Source organism: Salvia hispanica, chromosome 6 (assembly GCF_023119035.1).
Source record: "Salvia hispanica cultivar TCC Black 2014 chromosome 6, UniMelb_Shisp_WGS_1.0, whole genome shotgun sequence".
NCBI classification, from domain to species: Eukaryota; Viridiplantae; Streptophyta; class Magnoliopsida; order Lamiales; family Lamiaceae; genus Salvia; species Salvia hispanica.
The window spans coordinates 18,334,336-18,356,585 of record NC_062970.1 but is presented as its reverse complement, the minus strand read 5'-3'; the positions used below and the strand labels follow the sequence as shown (position 1 = coordinate 18,356,585).

The 22,250-nt window shown below is 35.2% G+C and overlaps 2 protein-coding genes and 2 long non-coding RNA genes across 4 annotated transcripts; all 4 read right to left on the bottom strand.

Annotated features, from left to right (window-relative positions):
• Positions 1 to 5,025: 5,025 nt before the first annotated feature.
• Positions 5,026 to 5,656, bottom strand: LOC125191992. The gene is made up of 3 exons (XR_007171284.1): positions 5,600 to 5,656; positions 5,291 to 5,485; positions 5,026 to 5,199 (listed from the first exon to the last, which is right to left on the bottom strand). It is a non-coding gene; the product is annotated as an uncharacterized LOC125191992 (long non-coding RNA).
• A 528-nt stretch (positions 5,657 to 6,184) lies between these two features.
• On the bottom strand, positions 6,185 to 6,966 carry LOC125191991. Its single transcript, XR_007171283.1, has 2 exons — positions 6,879 to 6,966; positions 6,185 to 6,780 (listed from the first exon to the last, which is right to left on the bottom strand). It is a non-coding gene; the product is annotated as an uncharacterized LOC125191991 (long non-coding RNA).
• Positions 6,967 to 8,810: 1,844 nt separating this feature from the next.
• LOC125196712 lies at positions 8,811 to 9,786 on the bottom strand. Its single transcript, XM_048095326.1, has one exon. The coding sequence runs from the start codon at positions 9,736 to 9,738 to the stop codon at positions 8,995 to 8,997; it is 744 nt and encodes a 247-aa protein (XP_047951283.1). The 5' UTR covers positions 9,739 to 9,786; the 3' UTR covers positions 8,811 to 8,994.
• Positions 9,787 to 14,807: 5,021 nt separating this feature from the next.
• Positions 14,808 to 18,199, bottom strand: LOC125195912 (uroporphyrinogen decarboxylase, chloroplastic). The gene is made up of 6 exons (XM_048094198.1): positions 17,999 to 18,199; positions 17,425 to 17,546; positions 16,761 to 16,871; positions 16,415 to 16,603; positions 15,840 to 15,965; positions 14,808 to 15,481 (listed from the first exon to the last, which is right to left on the bottom strand). The coding sequence occupies exons 1-6, from the start codon at positions 18,096 to 18,098 to the stop codon at positions 14,966 to 14,968; spliced, it is 1,164 nt and encodes a 387-aa protein (XP_047950155.1). The 5' UTR covers positions 18,099 to 18,199; the 3' UTR covers positions 14,808 to 14,965.
• Positions 18,200 to 22,250: the final 4,051 nt, after the last annotated feature.

Here is a 22,250-nt window from a genome sequence, read left to right as displayed (position 1 = left end):
TCACATCCATTTGATGTAGTTCCAAGTCGAAATGGGTTACAAGTGCCAAAATAATTCTAAGTGAGTCCTTCTTTGATACATTAGAGAAAGTCTCTTTATAATCAATGCTATCTTTCTGAGTATAACCTTTGGAAACAAGTCTGGCTTTAAATTGTTCGATTAAACCATTTATGTCGAATTTGGTCTTGAAGACCCATTTACACCCAATACACTTTCGTCATCAGGTAATTCGACATGGTCCCAGACTCTATTATAATCCATAGATTTTAACTCTTTTATCATGCATCAATCCATTTATTAGAATTATTACACTTAATGGCTAGTAAATATGAAACTGGATCATTACGTACTTCTATATCACATTCAGATTCTTGGAGATATTAGCCACAGTCATCAGAAATACCCAACCTTCATTTTTATAGAAAACGCCTTAATGGCACTTCTGTAGATGCTTCTTCCACACCTATGTTCAATGACTTTGGCATCATCATTAAGTGGTTGGTCATTCAAATATTGTTAGACTGTTCAACAATATTTGGCACATTTAATTCTTAAGGAAATGATGGAAGAAGGTTATACCCTTATTTCATTAATCACCGCATTATGAGTGTTAAAACTCCCACTGATCTCAGCATTCTCAAAGAATCATATATTTCCAGTTTCCACAATTCTCATGTTATCATTAGGACAATAAAACCTATACCCTTTGGATTTTTCTGGTAACCCATAAAGTAACCACTAATTGTCTAAAATTCAATTTCTTTTCTTGCGAAGAGTATACTCTAGTTTCCGCTGGACAACCCTAAACATGAAGGTGATGCAAACTGGGTTTTCTACCTGTCCAAAGTTCATAATAAAGTCTTTGGAACCTTACTAGAAACCCAGTTTAATACATAAATAACGGTTCTAAGAGCATAAATTCACAACGATATAGGTAAGGTAGAATTAACATACTTCTAACCATTTCCATGAGAATTCGGTTTCGTCTCTCAGCAACATCATTCTGCTGAGGCGTACTTGGCATAGTATATTAAGCATAAATGCCATGCTTTTCTAAGTATTTGGCAAAAGGTCCATGTAATTGACTTATTTTATTGGTACGACCATAAAATTCACCACCTCTATCAGACCGAATAATTTTCACATTTCTATTTAATTGCCTTTCAACCTCCGTCATAAAATGGTCAACTGTGCTTGAGATTTTTCTTGCAATAAATAAATCCATAACGCGAAAAATCGTCAATAAAAGTGATAAAATATTTTTCTCCACCAAAAGTCGAGACATCAAAAGGTCCGCAAATATCTGTATGTATAATTTTAAGAAACTCATTGCTTCTTGTGGCATTTTTAGTATTGTGTTTGGTTTGTTTACATTTAATACAATCCACACAAACGGTAATGCTTGTAAAGTCTAAATTCTAAGAATATTATCCTTTATAAGCCTCTTAATTCTTTCACTAGAAATATGATCTAGTTCCTTTATGCCATAAGAATGATAAATTCGAATGAATATTATCCTTTAGACGCTCATTCGGTTGCAATGTGAGCATGATATGCACCAATTCCATACTTTTTCATCTTATGCTCCCCCTAAACTAATACGTTTCCCAAATTCTTTAAGAGTCCATTAATCTTTTATAGTGCATCAATTTGGAAAGGTCCATATTGAGGAGGTAAGGAAATTAGGGTCAATTGGACAAGGAAATCCTCATTCACCTATATCCTAATTTCAGCTTAGAAGAGATGTTATTTATGTCATCACATGCTCGTACATAGTCCGAGAACCATTATATTGCATGCTCGTGAGATCCTTCATAAGTTTTCCTGCAATAGACTTTATATGCAGTTCTGAAGCGATCTTCAACATTCTGCAAATATTCTTTTGCAATGTCAGTCGTTGAGAGACTTTATCTACAACGAACATTCTAATGAACTGTAAACTTAGTCCTGTTAGATATTTCCCTAGCATTATGGGTAATTAGCCAACTACTTTGATCATAAAATAATTGACTTATCATTCAACAGTGTTAGGTCCAAGTCCATTACTTCAAGAGTGAACTTAAGTTTCTCTTTCTATTCAAAGAAGTTAGTTCCATTAAGTTGGGGAACGTTTGAGGTAAACATACTAGTAGCAAAAAATATATGTTTTTACATTATAGGAGCAATTAAGAAATGAATGCTCACATATAAAAGCTTTGAATAATAACACGAACATTAATTTGAAAACTCATATCATGAGGCAATCATGAAAACTCCTTTGGGTAGTCTTCATACAATAATAAAAATCATGCTTTTAATATCCATATCTTAATTCAATAATTGAGTAATAATAAATTGACGTAACCTTTGGATAATCGACACCAATTTAAATTATTAACTCCATTAGTGTTCATTATGTTGCAAAGACTATTTCCTTTGGGAATCTAGACCTTTTATGACAAACAAACTATTTAGATAATGAATAGCCACAACAAGCATGATGATTAATTGCATACATAGATTTTCATATTAACTTGATTATAAACTCTTCTTATTTTACCTCACTTTGGTGATTGCAAAATAAACATAATATAATCAAGAATGTATAGTGATTAATTGCTTAAGCAGATTTTTTACTTAATTTGATTATAACTCTTATTATTTTACCTCACTTTGGTGATTGTAAAATAAAACATAATATAATCAAGAACATATAGAGATTAATTGCTTAAACAAATTTTCATATGAGTTTGATTATAGACTCTCCTTATTTTGCCTCACTTTGGTGATTGCAAAATATACATAATATAATCAAGAAGGTACATATCAAAATATGAATTGAATTATGTAGTCATTCATTCCACCTTCTCGGTAGATTCATATTCTTGAAGCATTTAATTGAAATCTCAATTCACCAATACAGATATACAAACTCAATTTACATATAGTATATACAAAGTAAATTCATCATTCCTTAAGCAGAAGAACACGGCAGTAAATATGTTATATACAAACACACTTGAATTCACCATATATATTTTTAACATATAATCATACAAAATAAGCAACCTTTAATTGATAAAGCAATTAACCCATACAATTCAAAAACGTATTATGCGAATAAAATCAATTAAACTAAATTACCAAATCTTTCATCCACTGTCGATAAGCATGCGAAACAATTTTTCACAACAACGTAACAGCCGATCAGTAAATAAATAGAATTCAGTTTGATAAGCGTGCATATATATGTATTCATTAAATACGTAGTACGGAGATTGAATATACTAATTTGATTTCAAAATTCATAAAATTTCTTGACGAAAGGCCAATACCGTAAACCAAAAAAAACGAGAACTAGATACACAAACATGATTTTCAATTCATCAATGATTCATCAAAAATAAATTCAAAAATATAGTTTTCCATAATACGAAAATACAAGAGTTCTCAACCTGGCTCTGATACCACATGTTGGACATTATTTGTCATCATATATTCAAGAATACATAATTAAATATAAATAAAGCAAGATCAACATGTATTTCACGTAAAACCATAAACATAATAGGATCGAAACATACCTTGACGATCCATATCGGAAGCGATTGGGGAAGACGGAGAGAACTTCCTCAGACTTTCTTTGGCGTAGTAGCGCAGCTACAACTAAGGATTTGTTTCTCTCTCTTTCCCTCGTTTATGTGTTCTCTGTAATGTGTGTGATTTGATGGGATCACCACACTTGTATTTATGGGCAGAGAGAGGACAAACCTTAATCATCAAACATTAATGCCCTTTCCATCAAAGTGGCTATTAAAATAATTAATATATAGTTTACTTGTTGATCAAGAATACAATTGATCACAATCAATTGATTCACACGTTTTTCCTCAATCAATTGATGCTACTAATTGATTACAATCCATTATTTTAATATTAACTATTAAACTAATTGCAATCATACCATATATGCATATTCTCTAATTGAGCAGTAATAGGAACGAAGATATTCCTTCTATTTGAGGCAATGACTTTTCGTTTATGCCTGCAATATACATTATAGCTAATTAATTGATTGAAGACCAATAATTAATTGATAGCTAAATAATTAGGGAAAATTGTGTCTAATACCAAGTTAATGTACTATATTAAAATCCAATTCTATTTAGGATTCTATCACATGTTACATATGTGAGACATTAAACTTACACTGGGGTCGTGGACGAGAACTAAGCCCGAGTCAAGACCTAGAATCCAAGCCAGCGAAACCTTGCTATGCATCTCAAACGGTAGCGCTTCAACGTCCCATAGTGCTAGCCATACACGTATCTGCTTTCTCCCGCACCATTGCAACTTGTCTTCTTCATGTTCTCCATCCTCTCCTTATTCACCAGATGAAACGTCGTCGCCTCTCCATTCGCCTTGAGGAAGTCCCCATAGGCAATAACGAACTTCTCCAGACGAGTTGACTGGTAGAGGTCAAAGTAGATCAAGTTCATCTTGAACACTTCAATCTAATTTCACAATTAAAGTTAGTTAAATCAATGAACTAAATCCAATCAATAAACAAAGTTTTGTTGCACAACCATCATTCTTGCATAGGCACAACCATCATTCTTGCTTATTGACAAACTATGGAAGTAGCACCTATTAAAGCTACTAAAGGAATTATTGAAATGAGTTCAAATGGAAGAAAAAAATCGATTGCTAAATGAATTCCAATTTTTAGCTATTACTTATCAAATCTTGTTACTATAAAATATGATTTGATTTTGTAGTCCAGTTGATGTCATACCAGGTCGTATATTAGTGAAATAAAAAGAATTGTACAAATCATTGAAGTAATCCCATTCCCAATGGTCCAAAGATGAAAATCTTTGTAGTATTCTGAACCATTCATAAACATCATAGCAAAAATTATTAAAATATTTATAGCTCCTATGCAAATAAGGAGTTGTGCAGTAGCTACAAAATATGTGTTTGATACAATATAAAATAAGTGTAGGGATCAGACCATCATGGTTCACTAATTACCGGGACCTCTTTTATATTACATCGTGCTACAGAGATGACTAATCTCAGAAGGAACAAGCCAAGTTCAAAAGAGAAATACACGATTACAAAGTACTAAGTACAAGAACTAGACAATCGGAAACCCTAGCTATGTTTAGGCCATCCTCAGAGGCTGAACTTCAAGCTTCCTCCGATTGCATGTGTTACCTGCACACTAAGTAGCAATGTCAGTAACACTAACAACCAATCCCGTAGGATCTAAAGAAAACAGAACAAGAAAAGACAAGGTCTAGAGCACCAGAATATGGCTCAGGTCGCAACAGCGACTACACCGGGTAAAGGACCATATCTCAAAGGAAACCGAAGTAGTAACTAATCGTGGCGCTTTCCTCCGCTCTCGTCTCCTTCCCCTTTAAAGCTGATATGTGTTGTTGCGAATTGCTCAAGTTTGGTCTTCAACCTGATCAGGTCAGCCTACTTCTGCCTGTTTCACCTGCAATGACGCGGGTGAGTGGATCCGGTAAAAGCTCAGGCTAATCAAGCCGAGTGACTCCGACTCGAGTGAGGATAAATGAGAGGCTGAAAGGGATGCAACATCATTAAATACCTTAACCCACTAATACTATTTGATTAGTATAGGGAAGTAAGGATCGATCCCACAGAGATGATGCGTTTCGAATTGTTTGTGTGATACGGCTTGGGGCTTGGCTGCTCCCACTCTTTACTTTAGGAGTGGGTTAAGTATCTACTGGTGCGAAAAAGGAAAGAACTAATCTAAGCTAAACAACTAAACTACCTAACTGATCAACTCAGAAAACATTACTATAAAAAGAGAAACAGAATAAACGGGGTTGTCAAGCCCCAGCAAAACAGTACAAAAAGCAAATTAACTTTAACATAATCGTCTTCCTCAACAGATCAGCGTAAAGAAAATAGATCAGCAACAGATATGAAAAGTTGAAGAAGAGGAAACAGAACAAAACACATGAAACTTAAAATTACTCCTACGATCTAAGCTACGACAACGTAAAAACAAGGACTACGGCTAAAGCATGCAGAAACGAAAAGAAAGCGCGTAGATCTAAAAGGAAAACAAGGACTCGACATAAAACAACAGATCTAAGCTAAGACTCAAAAGAAAACATAAAATAGAAAGCAGATCTAAGCATTAAAACATAAAATAGCACGAAGCTAAGGAAACGAAAACAGAAACTTCACATTAACTAAAACAAAGCAGGAACGAGAGTCAATGAAACAAAACTACACTAAGAAAGCAGGAAATTGTTCATCACCCCTTCTCGGAGTGGAATAACAAAACAAAACCGTAAATTGTGCGAGGAAAGCAAGGTTAATAGCTAACTACCAGCTACTCTAGAAGGAACCAAGTGTGTGCGAGAGATTGAAAAGCTTGGAATTGAAGAGAACTTTGAGTTCAGCTCTGGAAGAGAGCTAGAAATCCTACCTACTCTAAAGAGAACCCCCCTAAACTACTAAGCAAGAAATGAAATGTGGGGGAACTCCCTTCTTTTAGTGTGCAAGGCTCCTTTATATAGGGAGGCGTAGGGCTCTGATCCCTAGGGTGCCACCCCCCTTGAAGTGACGCTTTTGCCCTTCACACCTTAGAGTGGAGTTCATAGTCTTCTCTCCAGCGCAAGGTTGGCTGGCTCCGGTTGGAATATGACTTGATCAGCTCAAAAGCAGCCTCTTTTCTCTTCTTTTTCGAACTTTTGCCTTCGCCCTCTGGAATGATGTGATCTTTGGTTTTCGGCGAAATCTACACACACCTGGCTAAAAAAGGGTCGTTAGTTTGCTGATTTCAATGCAGTTTTGCTATAAAACACATGCTTGAAACGAGCCTCATCAGTAACGAAAACTCAAAATCTCACCAATAGATCTCACTAAAACAGAGAATCATCGGTAGAAACAGAAGATCGAAGAAGATGACCGGCGATAACCGCCTCAATTGTAGAGAGAGTGAGAGAGAGAGAGAGAGAGAGAGAGAGAGAGAGAGAGAGAGAGAGAAGAGTGAATTGAATAAGAGTGAAACAGACGGCGCTTAACACTCATAACTAACACAACCCTACAATCAACGACTGGTGTTAGTGATCCCGGTGAAGGTGCGACGTGGCGTCCATCGGTGAGACCATGTAAGTAACGGGCTGGGGCAGGTAATGGGCTGCCCTCACCAAAGGTTGGGCCGCAACAATTAATTAAATCCGGACTAGCCCAATTCAATTAAATACATAAGCCCAAACCAATTAGTCCACAATATATTCAACAATAAGGATATACATAACAGAACCAATCCATAGGATTAGAGTAGAAAACAAATTGAAATTGATCTTCCAATTTTGGGTAGGGAAAACAAAAAAACTAAAATCATCTTTGTAATTTTCTTCAAAATTCACATGTGTCCTGTGTCCAGTTTCGGTAGGACACTCCAATTTTACTATTTATGCTCTAAAATTGGGAGTCATGTAAAAATACTTTCAGTTATAGTATATTTGATTGAGTTTAAATGAAAGATACTAGATAAAAATAGGGTGTTATAGTTTTCCTTAGGTTTTCTTGAGTTACACAATTGGAAAACGAAGATGGACAGAGAGATAATTATCTACTACTGGAGTTACTAACTGCTGGAATCAAAGGTGCATCATTGTGTTCTTTTTTTGTACAAAAAATGAATTTATTGTTGTATGTTTATGGTGTTTTGAGCCAATCATGAATTGGGCATTTAGTTATTAATTGTTTCCAGCAATCTACACAAAATGATTGATTAATTATTGTTTGTTACATATAGTATAATTCAAAAACATATAATATTGTTTGTTACGATGTGTAGTTGCATTCAATTCATAAGATTTTTATGAGATGAGATTTTTATTTCAATGAGTGAAGAAACAACTTAAATTTTACATTGAATGTGTTGGGGACTCATGTTCTTCCATTTTCAGTAAGGATTCATTTAATTTGGATCGAAACGACGAAAGAGTTTCATATCTTATTTACATTGATACATTATGATATTCGAAAAGATATTTTTTAGATTCCCTTGGTTGTATAAGCACTCTAGATGTTCCTTACTAGCATATACTCCGTATTATATATATATTTCATGTTAAATTACTAATTTAACATCAATTAAAAGAATGAACTCAAATTCATAAACCTTTATAACTTTATTCTCTTTATAATTCGTATTTTATGTTCAAGATTATGTATTTTTATATATTTAGTTTAATATAGTACTTCACCCGCCCCTGAAAATTTGCCACTTATTTTCATTTTCGTCCATTCTTAAAAATCTATCACCTTTCATTTTTTAACATATTTTGTAGTGGATCCCACATTCCACTAACTTATTCCAACTCACATTTTATTTTAAAACAAATATATAAAAGTCAGACTCATATGATATTAATTTTTTCAACGAATTTTCTATTACTTACATTGTTTAAAACTCGTGGTAGAGTCAAATGGTGATAAATTACAAGGGAGGGAAGGAGTAATAAAAGTATGTACTACTATGTAAGATTCTCCATTATTTGGTTATAAATGAGGCCTAATTTGAACACCATATTAAATGTTCTGTCATTTTAATCGGAAGTCCGAAAAAATCATCGAGATTTTTAAATTTTTTTTACTATTTGACAGTAAAAGAAGAAGATTTTACTGCAATGAAATTTAGAATAAAATAGTAAACATGGTGGCAGCAAAAAATAATACTGTAATCAATATCTCCGAAAAATTAAGAGTAGAGTTCCATAATAAGTGGATCATGTTTCCCATATAAAAACTGTAATTAATTAAGTAATTAGTTAACAATGTTAATTAGTTCATGACAAAATTACTGAACATCAAAGCACCACTCTACATCAACTGTTCACCAGATTAATTCAACAATAATCTAAATAGAACAGTAAAAAAAAAAATCAATACATGAAAAAATACAAAAATACAAAAAAAAAAAAAATCTCATGTAAATGTAATGTAATGAATTCCCTAGCCCTCTAACTTCCCTCCTCTCCTCGCCGGAAAGAGCGGCGGCAGCGCCGTGCTCCTTGCCGCAGTGCAGATTGGAACATTAATCATCGGCCGAATCCTTATATTCACCGATCTCGTCCTCTCCAGCCCTTTTTTCACTTTGCTCGCCGCCTTATTACTGCCTCCTTTCTTCCTCTCCTCCTCGGCCGACGACGACGACGAAGACGAAGAAGAAGACGACGAAAGAGAGGGCGAGAGCGTGGAGGAGCGCTGCTTCTTGAGGCGGAGGAGCTCCTTCCACAGGACGGTGCATTTGGGAGGGCGCGGCGAGGGGTCGTCGTCGAGGAACCAGCTGATCCGGCGCTGGTCGTCGTCGGCGTTGACCGTCTGCGGCGGCGGCGGGGCGGCGGAGTCGGAGTCGTCGGTGGTTTTGAGGTTGAGCTTGTGGAGGGGCTGGGATTGCCAGAAGGGGAGGAGTTTGCCCTCGGAGAAGAGCTCGTCGGCGGTGATCATGTTGGGGTTGGCGTCGCCGGAGAGGAACTCGAAGTCGGCGGCGGTTCGGCTTATTGGGGTGTCCTTTTGGTCTCGGTCCTTGGGGGAGATGGAGATGAAGTTGGCGTCGTCGAGGAAGTCGGCCGAGAAGGAGATCCGGGCGGGGACGGGGGTCGGGTCGGTGAGGGGTTCGAGTGATACCATTGATGGCTGGTTGAGATGGAAGAAAGAGAGATGGAGTTTATAGTTTATGGGAAGGACAATGTGCATGAGGTTTATAAAGAGTGAACATGGGTTGAGTTGAGTCGAGAGATGTTCGTTTAACGCATTCTCATTATGATGATGTTTTCTTTAATGTCACTAAACTCATTTACAATAATATAGTACTCCCTAAATTGTAATGAAAGATGTACTAGAAAAATAGTACTAGAAAAAAGTTATGGAATGGGCTTTACGGTTCCAACCAACAAGATGTTGTAGTATTTCAAGTACAGTATTACCCGTCTTAGAAAAATATAGTTATCCCTCCGTCCCAAGCAAGATGACCCCTTTCTTGGGCGGCATGAGATTTTACGTAAATTTATTTTGTGTGTTGAGAGGAGAGAGTAAAGTAAGAGAGAAGGAATAAAGTAGAGATAAAGGTGTTTCCATATTAAGTAATGGGTCATCTTAATTGGGACAAACTAAAAAGGAAAGTGAGTCATCTTCAATGGAACGGAGGGAGTAACTTTTAAAATAACATGAATTTTAATACAAAATTGGTAAAATAAGATAGAGAAAAGAAATGAGTAAAGTAAGAGAGAGAAAGAGATAAGACAATGAAAATAGTGTTGATTATTTATGGGGTGTGCTACATAAATAGAAAGATTCAAAAAGTTTCTACTTTTAAGGAACGACTCAAAATGAAAATAGTTTCAATTTTTAAGGGACGGATATAGTATATTAAAATGATATTATCTATTTTGGGCTAAAACTTCACGAATTTATTCTTGAGAGTTGAGAAACTCTCCAAAAGGCATTATTACTAATAAAGTTGGAGTAGTACTTATATATTGTTGCAACTTGGTGAAATGTGGTTTGTATCCTAATGGTAATATTTCAGAGCACTTGTGAGTTATATACTTATTTTGTAGTTATGATACACATCCATTATTTTATCACAAGTTGCTCATTTACTAGCTAGAAAGTTTGCAGAAAGGAATTGAAGTACGAAGATTTTGATGAATACTGGTTGACCATTATGCCGAGTCTCATTGATTAGGTCTCACTTTTACTTTATCATTAGTCACTTGACACCCACAAATCATATAGAATTCAACAATATTACCGAGATAAAGATTATTTTGGAGTAATGTTTATTTATGGAGTAAAAATATTTTGGACGGTGAGAATAAAAATAGTTGGGTGGTCTGCTTAATCACAAACAAATGGACTGAGGTTGTTTAATGTGTTAGGGACAGCACATCGACACCTTGTGAGCTACAAGACAAAAAACCCTTTCAACAATTACCCCCTTTTAATTTCATTAAACATTATTATCCAGTAGTTTTATTCAAACATCTCCTTTTTTATTTTCACAATTACCACTATGTTTCACTCTTCTATATATAATATGATTTCATTTGATAAAATATCGATATTCGACTAGATATGTATTATAATTTGTATCATACCATCAATTAAGTATCCAATTGGAGTGTTTAATTGAAAATCTAATTACAAATTTATTACTCCATATCTTTATGTTTAGCTCAAAAGATAGAATACCATGTTATTTTTTGTATGGATTAAAATATTCTCAACAATAGGTATTTATCAAGTAATATGAGTGCCACTGATAAAATATTAAATCAATGGCAGTTAAAATGCCACCTACTTTTTCTACTAGTTTTAATTTAGTGGGTTAAGTTTAATTGTAGCTATAACTAATGATGAGCTTGAATTTACTTTTTTAAGTAAAGTTATTCAAATTAAAAACAATACTACTAGTACTAGATTGCCACAAACTTCTTACTGTTATGAATAAGTACTCCGTTTGTCCACTAATCCCATTGCTAACTTTTCTTCAATTTGACAAAATTATGGAGTATCATATAAAAAATCAGATATTTGGGGAAGAGTGAAATATACTCAGTAAGATTACAACGTGGATGACAATAAAGTGATGAAGCTAAGTCGGAGTAATTAATTAGGCCCCCACACTGATATATAGACAAACTATATTAAATAATTATTGTACTCCCTTATTGGTTAAAGCTGCATGGGAATTAATTTGAGCCATAATTCCCCTTGACCGGTAATTAATAAGCTGACATTTTTTAGATTGTTCCCGTTGTCGTATATAGTTATATCTCATCTATAAAGATACAATATTTACAAATATAATGAATATATTTAGGAAAAGAGAAAAAAATATTTTTAGTACATACAAAACATGAAGGGTCCTAATTTTGATAAATTGTTCACTCAAATATTCATAATGTGACTATGTTTGAATTTCTAACTTATAATAGAGGGTCCGAATTTTGATGGGGTGTATTGTGCTTAGTGGCAAGTGAATTATTAGACAAGGATTAGTCAGAGAAATTAGATTAGTCTTCTCTTAATCTACAAATAGAGATCATAATAACATGGGAGGAGTCTTAGGCATGTGATCACATGACACTAATTACAACCCATGTGAGACAGTGCATTTCCCAACTTAATCTGAAATTACGCAACTGCCCCCCAAAGATTTGCGTCTTTCACCCTCCGCGGAGGGCATTCTTGTCATTTCAAAGAGCCAAGATATCATTTTGTTTTGTTCTTGGAAAGCTTGCATTAAGAGGGTGTGGCTTATCTAGTTGAGACAGCTAATCTGACATTAGAGTAGTAAATCCTTTTTGAGGGTATAAATATTTTGTTGCAATTGGGATTAATATTTTAATGCACAGCCTAGATTATTGAGAATCTGCTACCCATCCTCCATTAGGTGTATTAGAAAGTGTCAATAATGGTGAAAATGTCCGAATGTACAAATATTTTTCAATTTTTTAATATTATACCTCGTGTAGTAGTAATGTACTATATAAATTATTAAAATTGATTGAATAAAATATTTGGTTCAGCTTGCAGCCAAACATAAGAATGAAAAAATAATACTATATTTTAAGAGTAATTGCACTATACATATAGAATGTTTCATTAATTAATATTTCAAATTAATACATAAATTTTTAAGTTTATATTAATTATACTACAAAAAGTTTCAAAATGTTTCAAATTAAAATATTTCTTCTTGTTTATTGTTATTAACTTTTTGTTTGATAATTTATTAACTTGAAATACTTAAAAACTTTTTGTATAATTTATGTAAACTAGTAAAATATTTTGTATCAATTTAAAACATTGATGAAACATTTTGTTTGTATGTATGATGTGATTACCCTACATTTTCCTAAGAATGCTTTATTGTTCTTAGAAAAAGAATGCTTGATTATGTACGTACTAATGCAGCAAGGAATTCGAGTTTGATTGAGATTCATTGAAATATTACATTTGAATGATTTATAGTAGTACTAGATTATTATTTGAAATATATGCATGCATCCAAATTTTGGCCGGTGCAAACGTCCCAAATATCCATATTAGGAAGATATTATTCACCTTTTAATTTGAGTCTTCAATACCTCATGTTTTTGCTTTTGGACTGTCCCAAAATCAATGTTTCAATGTTCAAGAAAATATTTAAAATATCTCAATGATTCAAAAGTTACAATTTTGTAACCAATGTTTTGTTACAAATATAAATGGTTTAGTATAAAGCTAGTACTACTACTTTTGATGGAACACTATCTAATACTTGTGAAATGTACATTTAAGGAGGATCTAAAACCATCTAACACTTTACATGTGTGGAAGTTTGAATACTACATAAAAGGGTGTTGGGTACTAATGAGAAAAGGAGCAAACACAAAATTAATAAACAAGTACTTAGATTTAAATAAGTGTGGAAAGATAGATTATGGGCACAAGTTAAGAGGAGAGCAGCAAACAAGGAGAAAAAGAACCCAAAAGCAAGAAAATAATCAATCAAATGTGGTGGGAATTGGGGGACCAATTTTAGGTGATGAATGTAAATGAATGTTCCGTTTATAACATTTAGTACTTGTATATGCATTATAATGTAATAAAGTGAATGTTCAAACTTCCAATAATTTCAATATATATAGACATTATATTTTCATTATTTAATCAACTCCACAATGAACAAGGTGCATTGAAATTCATGAATATTACTCCATACTGACTTAATCCTAAATGCATAAATATACTACCTCCATATTTGAAAAAATAAAAATTGAAATGACACGAGTTTTAATGCACAATTAATAAAGTAAGAGAAACGAATTGGTAAAATTAGAGAGATGAAGAGAAAATTGGATAAAATAAGAGAAATGAAGAGAAAAAGTAATTGAAGTAGTGTTAGTGGATTATAGAGTCCACTTCCTAACATAGAAAATTTAGAAAATTTATATTTTTAAGGAATATACCAAAACAAATTAGTTTCTATTTTTAAGAGACGGAGATAGCAATGCTAAAAAAAATTGTTTAGAAATTCCCCTTGTCCCATTTTCTCACTTTACATTATTAAACCTTCACAGGTAAATAATTTAAAAACACCCCCAAAGTTAGGTCAACATCCTTATGAGCCGATTATTCTTGGTGTATGAATGAATGGTCCAAACTAGGATTATTTAAAAACACACCTTCTGCATATACTTTTGCTATATGTAATTCTCAAAATATATTACTACCTCCGTCCTTGAAAAATTGAAACATTCGAAACAGCACCAGGTTTAATACACAAATAAAATAAGAGAGAAAAAATTGAAGTAAGAGAGAGGGAGAAAAATAGATAAAGTAAGAAAAAAGAAGAGAAAAACTAGAGAAAATAGTATTAATGGATTGTAGGGTCCACATCCTAAAATAGAAAGTTTCTATTTTTAAGGGACGACTCAAAATGGAAATAGTTTCTATTTTTGAGGGACAATCTAAAATGGAAATAGTTTATATTTTTAAGGGACAGTGGTAATAGATGATTGTATCTATACTTATAATAATAATAATAATAAAATACTCCCTCCGTCCAGACACATTGCTTATGACACATTGCTTAGCCGGCACATGATTTTAGGAGTTATTGGTTAAAGTGTTTAATTGGAGAGAGAAAAGATGGATGTAAGTATTAAAGTAGAGAGATAAAGAAAGATGAATATTTTAATAAGAGTGAGAAAAAGTGGTTGAGTGTATTAATTGGAGAGAGAGTTTCTAAAAAAAGAAATGTAGTTGAGACAAACTAAAAAGGAAAACATGTCATCTTAAGGGAGACGGAAGGAGTAAATATAAAGTGGCGTAATCCAACAATTACATATTCAAATTAAATATTTTAATCTTGAAGCTACCTCTAATACACCAATCAAAGGATTAACCCTACAAAAAAAACAGCAAAGATCTCCTAATATCTAAGGCTTTTAGCAACCTCAAAGAAATGAGCCACATTTTCTTCAGGTGTACCAACTACAATCCCATGTCCAAGATTCAATATATGCTTCCCTTTCCCAGCTTTCCTAACTGTGTCATTTATCCTCTCAGTGATGAAATCTTTCGATCCGAAAAGGACGCCTGGATCCACATTGCCCTGCACGGCCACGTCGGGGCCCAGGCGCCTCCTTCCTTCAGCCATGTCGACAGTCCAGTCCAAGCTCACAACGTCCACGCCCGTGAGGGGCAGCCTCTCGATCAAGCCACCAGAGCCACTTGCGTACAGGATCAGCGGGAGGTTCGGGTGGGTATGCTTCACCGTATCCACAATCTGCTTCAGGTATGGGAGGCTGAACTCCTCAAAATCAACGGGGCTGAGTTCCGTTGCCCACGAGTCAAAGATCTGAACGGCTTGTGCACCCTTGTCAGCTTGGTACTGGATGTACTTAGCCATGGACGTTGCGAACTTTTGAAGTAAAGCATGAAGGACCTAAACAAACATTCTATATTATGAGATGGAAAACGAAAAGATTCGCGAGATTCACAAAGACTAGCTATGTGGTATGTGTGGCGCACATAAAAGCTATGGCGTGGTTCAAATAAAAACTTCTTATTGTGAGAATTGAACCTATTAAGTAACGGACTAAACGCAGCAAATATCGCGAAGTAAGTTTATAGGTTCAGTGCAAAGTTCTCACAATAAGAAGTAGCTATTGAAGAAGTTTAGATACACAGATACACAGATACACACTATCATATACTTATTAAAGACACAAGGATATTATAGGTATTACCAAAATTTGTAAGAATACACAGAGTGATCGATATGGAGTTATCTAAACTCTTACCTTTGGCTCTGAGAAAGCCAATCTCTTTATCTTCGAGAAGTGTTTTGAGGAACCTCCTTCAACGCAATAAGAAGCCAGGGTGAACGGCGCCCCAACGAAACCAAGCACTGCTGCTTCATTGTTCACCTGACAATGATACAAATTTGTTGATGAAACAAGGCTATGAAACTGTTCTTAGTGCTCAAGGTAAGGAAATGTGCAACGGACACATAAATAATGGCCAAATATTGAGAGGAGAAACTACATATCTGATGAGAAAAAAGGCATGAACTGGAGAAGAAACCTACAGTACATATGTTCAGACAATTATAAACGAAGGAGTGACGTTGTAGCAACAGTATCTCGGCCATTACCATCTTCAGATTTTACTATACCCATTTAGATTTGACGGATTATCCTTAGGCAACCATATGTCATCCGAATGTTGACGAACAAAACTTCTAAATGATTCATGGAAAATGCATATTATAATGTATATAGAAGAGTCTTTAATAGAAACCAAGCATCAACTTATATTTTGCTCTACAACGTGCTACAAAAAATGAACAATAAATCAAGGTCGGGAATGGTCAGACCTCCTTGCGCAAGATAGTCAAAGCTTCTCCTACATATGGAACTGACTCATCAGGAGTGAATTCAATCACTTTCTCAACATCAGCAGCGCTGCTTATTGGATCAAATATGATGGGACCCTTGCCTTTCACTATGTCAAATGGAATATTCATACCGGTCAAAGGTGTCAGAATATCAGAGAATAAGATCACCTGCAATACATAAAAAAGATTATACGAATAGATATAGTGATTTCAGTATTAAAACAAGACACATCAAGAGACGAGGTTTGTTTCAATTTTTTTTAAAAAAATCAATGATTAGTAATACAGACGGTTTCACATTAGTTTATCGCGAAAGACGTCTCACCCCATCAGGTTTGAAAACTTTCCATGGCTGAAGAGAGATTTCCACCACAAGATCCACATTTTCTGATCTTTCACGGAAAGACGGATGCTTCTCACAGAGTTGTTGGTAACTCTATCAAAAACAATCAAACATTTTCCATTTCAGTATAACATATAAAGACTACTCAAAACAATAACAATCAAAATGAAAGAAGATTGCCTGCTTTCAAAACAACCAATTATGACAAACCGATGTGTCATAAATATGAACTAGTATTGATATTTTCAACAATATGTAACAAAAGAAGTTAGCTCTTTAACATTTGCATATAGCTTTAGATTCCAATCCCAGAGAATATGATAATCAAGGATACTACTTAGAATTCAGCAGTTACACTTGTTATATGCAGGTACCACACAAACTATCAGCCATATGCGAGAAGGGGGGAAGCATATTCACATGTTTACTACAATGTGCCATTCTGTTTTAGAACCTAAGGAGTTCTTACTCTCACATAACTCTAGTCAAACCACAACACCAGCCGAAAAGTTCTTTTCAAAATACGAAACTACATATTCCCTAGACACTACTCAAATTGAGAAACAATTCGCAACCAAAACAATAGCCGGCTTCTTAAGAAAGGCGGTGATAAATAAAAAGAGTTGCATCTGCCATATAAACCTGCCTTCATGTACCTCCCTGCTTGTCTCATAAGCCAAACAGGTGGCCTCTCCACTTCCTTCCCCCGCGCAGCGTTAAGCAACAATGGCTCGGTGGCATTTACAGCTTTTGGCTCAGCAACAGCCCCTACAAACACAGCATATGAACCCAGAAAAGGGTAAGAGTTTGCCTATTTTGAAAAACATCCACCAATAACAAGCACCGAAGCTCATGATCAAGAGCACAATGCAAGGGGTTCCCATAAAATTATAAACTCAAAATTGGGAGTAAAATGCTGGATAAGAGAAAACCAATCAATGTTTGCTACAATTGGATAAGAATTATGCCCAACAGCCCAAGAAATTGCAGTACAACAGAAACAACAGAATTGTCCTTCAAAATGCAAAAGCATAAAAATAGTAACTAGCCCATCATCAAGATTAAATCTTTATTATACTAGGTAGGAGTACAACATCAAATTCATCAAATCTCCACATTAAGAGGGAGAAAAAAAAAGTAAACGGTGGTCGTACAAGAAACATCACATCTTTCCCAAATTAATTCAAAAAGAAAAACACGAGAAGGGGAAAAAGGATTACCTCCAAGAGAGCAAACGAACTTGGGTTTGTGATTAGAAAGAGAGGGGAAATTCAATTTAGTGGAAATCGAAGAAACTGAGCTGCTATAAATGCAAGCCATATATCCTAAGGAAGATCGCTCCAAAAAATGGAATGGGAAAATTTATCTGAGTGTGAGGGAGTCTCTGAAAAAGAAAAATGAAGGAGATGGGTTAACATTGACATAAGATTGGAGGATTGGAGATAAAAGAAAAGATAAGGGTACGCTATCTGGAAATCTAATCGCATCAGCGTCGTGCACTGGGTCCATCTCCTTCATGAATCATGCCAACCCAAAGTAGATAAAATTATTTTTTTCTTCTATTAATAAAAATGACACAAAATAACACAAGTAAATTGAATTTACAAGAGAATCTCAAAACATTCAACTATCTAAATTCAAATCCATAAAAATGTTGTCTACCCTATCACCAGTTAAGATAGCAAAATTTTAAATTTTTTATCAATAATTGCATTACTTAGTATTTTTAAATAATATATATATTGCATTCAATCGTAGAGTATAAAATATCCTATCCAAAACAATTAAAATCTTAATTTAAGCTAACATTAACTGAAATCAACTATAAATTCAAAGAAAATAATTTGTTTCTATCCCGAGGAATTCTTGCAACAACAAAGTCTCTACTTGACAAGAATGAATTGGGCATTAATAGGAAGAAGCCCTCTCAAATAGATATAAGCCCTCTCAAATAGATATTTTTTCTTTTGATCATATTTCGATTGTTAATACGATAGCTGAAGAGTAGTGTTTGTTTGTCAGAGTTTAATGGTCAGCGAAAGAGTGTTTAGAATTAATAAAGAAAATCATCGATCTAGAAAATCCTCTAGACACTGGGTCTAGGAACTCAGAGAACCTTGAGCTACCTGTCGTTGGGCACACAATCACTATCTTAACTCCCCCTTCAAAAAAAACCCTCAACCCGCTTTAGCTAAGAAAATTAGTACAGGGAAGCATGGATTGAATCCACAGAGATGAATGCGTAAGTAAACATGTTCAAAGACTCGGAAACTATTTTTGGCTGCTGCCACGCAATTTTTTGGGGTTGAGCTTTAATTCCTAGATTTGGTAAATGAAATATTCTACTCTAACAGCTAGATCTAGGCAGAGACGTAAAAACATGCATATTAACCGAAATAGAGCGATACAATTACTGGACTAAGCAGACTGCTTCCTAAGCTAACCTAGACCTGGGAAAAGCTAAACGTGGGGACCATTCACCAAAACAGCATAGTACGACTGAAAAGCTGCAAAATAACTAACTAAAGGACTAACTAATAGCGACATCATCTTCTCCAATATTTATCACGAAACAACCAGTTAAAACAGAGCAAAACGGGGATCGAAGCAAAGTAAACGAAATTAAACCGATAGAGATGAAGAACAGGTAAAACTAAAGCATATCTACTACTACTAGACGGAGCAAAGCAAGAATGCAGAACTTAAACAACTAAATCAAACGAAAACAAGCAGATCCATCCACGGGACGCTTAATCCACTCCGGATCCAAGCCATCCACAACAATCAAACATCATTTCCATCTCCGATCCTCACAAGTTTACGTAGATTCAACCGATCAACAACAAATTTCTCACAAACCAACTCCAAACTCAAATCAACCAACAATAATCAGCAAATCAAACCAACAACACCAACGAAACAAACGTAGCGACATCCATTGCAAAATATGAAGTATTCAACGATGATAACGAAACAGAGCCGAGCCTCGAACAACGAGGACTCGGCGAGTACGAGAAGTAAATAGAAAAGTAAAAGATAAGTGTTTCTTCGCCTCCGTAGAGACGGTGTTGCGACACTATCGAACTGAAATGTGAACCCCCGCACCAAATTCCCCGTGAGTGTGTGTGTAGAAAAGTGAAAACTAAGCTAAGAGCTGAAAAGTGATGATCCTCATGTCAAGCGCATGCTCTTATTTATAGCGGACAGAGCTTCTAGACTGTTCCTGCAATCTCCATTTTGCCCTCTGATTTGATGCTCCTCAGTCTATTGGCTCTTCCTTCTTTCCGCTTAATTTTCCCGCTAGCTTCTTCTCCCCGACAATCTTCATTCTCTTCCTAGGGCTAGCGGTTTCTCTACACACCTAGCTTATAAAACGTTGTTAAACCCATGAAATCACATAATTTTACCCCATAACCAATGCATGAAATTAGCCTTATCAATAGCCTAGAATGAATTTTCTCAAAAACGGGATATAAGTATCTGTGGAGATCAGTTTGCAGAGGATCCATCACAGAATGACTTTTTTACCCTTGCCACAAACCGATTCCCCTTAAGAATGATTGGGGCTACTTTCGTCATTTCTGTTAAGAAATGATCGCTCTCTCTTTTCGAATCTGAGGAAAATCACACACACTGAACAATGAACATCATATCAATTATGTTTGTGGGCCATACCTCCCTCAAATTTCATTTAGTTTTATTTCATCCTTCCCCAGGTATGCCTAAGAGCATCCGCAATAGGACATCCTAGCCAATAGCCTAGCACTAGGACTAACCAAAAACACCTCATGCCATGTCATTAGGACTTCCCACAGCCTGCCACATCATCAGGACTTCACACAGCCTAGCACTAGGACTAGCCGACGCCCTAGCCAAGCAAATAAATTGACAAATACGATTAATTCATTTTAAATGTTGGTGTTTATGAAATATTAAAAAAATGAAGTGTAATGAGTTGTAAATATAGAGTATAAATAAAAAAAAGTAAAAGTAAAAATAAAAAAATCGGCTAGCCGATCGGTGTCCGCACAATAGCGGACTAGCGATCAACTAATGGTGCTAGGTCACGGATGAGAGCCCGTCCTACTTCGGGATGTCCGTCGCGTTAGCCTAACGCTATAATGGACGTCCCCACGCCCTTCCCGCTAGTCAGTGCTCTAGTCCGCTATTGCGGATGCTCTAAGTGAAAGAGTCCTCATGATGAACCAAAAGTATTATTCTTAGGTTATACGATGGACAATTAGTTTTGTGCATGGTACTATATTAGTTTTGTCATTGATCTTAATACTACTTACTTCGGTCCTCATTAAATGTCTCATATTTGACCGATACGAGTTTTAAGAAATTGTTTGACTTTGTTAGTAAAAGTGGGTAAAATAAGTTAGTGGAATGCCGGTCTTACTTTTATAAACTCCCTCCGTCCCACAAGAATATGCACTTTCTAATTTTGGAAACTCTTCTCTCTCTAATGAGGTGGAACCCATTCTTCACTAAGGGTACATTTGGTAGCATTTCTGGGATTTCATTAAGTTCTCAGATTAATGTTTTTCCCAGATATTTAAATAACTAATCTTTGTTATAAGGGCATTTGGTAGTAATGTTTTGTGGCTTATTCCATTGTGTGGTAGCCATTTAACATTATGCTGACTAATTGTATTAAACATTGTGAAGACATTTATGCCCTTACTTTTTGAAGAGAAAGGTCACCCTTACCCTCCTTCGTCCTTGCTTCTCTGCAGCTTGGCGCGGAAAATTTGCGTGATTCGCGCCATCTCCACATCCCTTCCTCCATATAAGCATGTGCACCATACCATCCTTTCATCACGCACTCCCAGTGAAAACCATCCTCCCATTGCATTTGTTATGATGGCTTCGAAGGGACAACGAAAGATCACAAACGAGGGAAGTCCTAGTGGTATCGTTGTATCCCTTCCATGACTCCTCACCCCAACTTAAGATTAAATCTTGTGATGACAAATATCTCCCTGCTTTAGGGAATGAAAAAGTCTTCATCACCCTCCGTTGACCTACAAATGCCTGCGAAATGACACCACTTCATTGTCATTTTGGCACCATCTTCTCCACATTCCCACCATGTAAGTACGTGCTCCGTTCATTCCCTTCACCACAAATCCACCATTAACACATTCCTTTCACCACAAATCCACCATTAACACACAACCATGTAATCCGACACAAACCAGAGCATCACAAAATGATGGTTTCAAACATAGTTCAACATCAAAGAAGGGATGAGTAACCCATACATGCCAAATGGTACTCAAACTCCTAGGTAGTATTATTGAAATCATCCCCACCTAAAGCTTTTACATATCAAACACAACACAAAAATTGAATAAAGATCTCAACAATAATCAATACCATAACATTTGATGATTCAATTGTAGTGGATGCAGTGCCGTCGGAAGGTTATACCAGTATATAACCCATAGAATTTGTCTTCCGGTGCGG

What these genes read in the sequence shown, in the direction of transcription:
- LOC125196712 (XM_048095326.1), bottom strand. Translation starts at nt 9,738, where the DNA reads ATGCACATTGTCCTTCCCATAAACTATAAACTCCATCTCTCTTTCTTC.
- LOC125195912 (XM_048094198.1), bottom strand. Translation starts at nt 18,098, where the DNA reads ATGGCTTGCATTTATAGCAGCTCAGTTTCTTCGATTTCCACTAAATTG. An exon ending in AAGTTTTCAAACCTGATGGG is followed by an intron (nt 16,604 to 16,760) that starts GTGAGACGTCTT and finishes TATGTATTGCAG; the next exon opens with GTGATCTTATTCTCTGATAT. An exon ending in TGACTATCTTGCGCAAGGAG is followed by an intron (nt 15,966 to 16,414) that starts GTCTGACCATTC and finishes TATCATTGTCAG; the next exon opens with GTGAACAATGAAGCAGCAGT.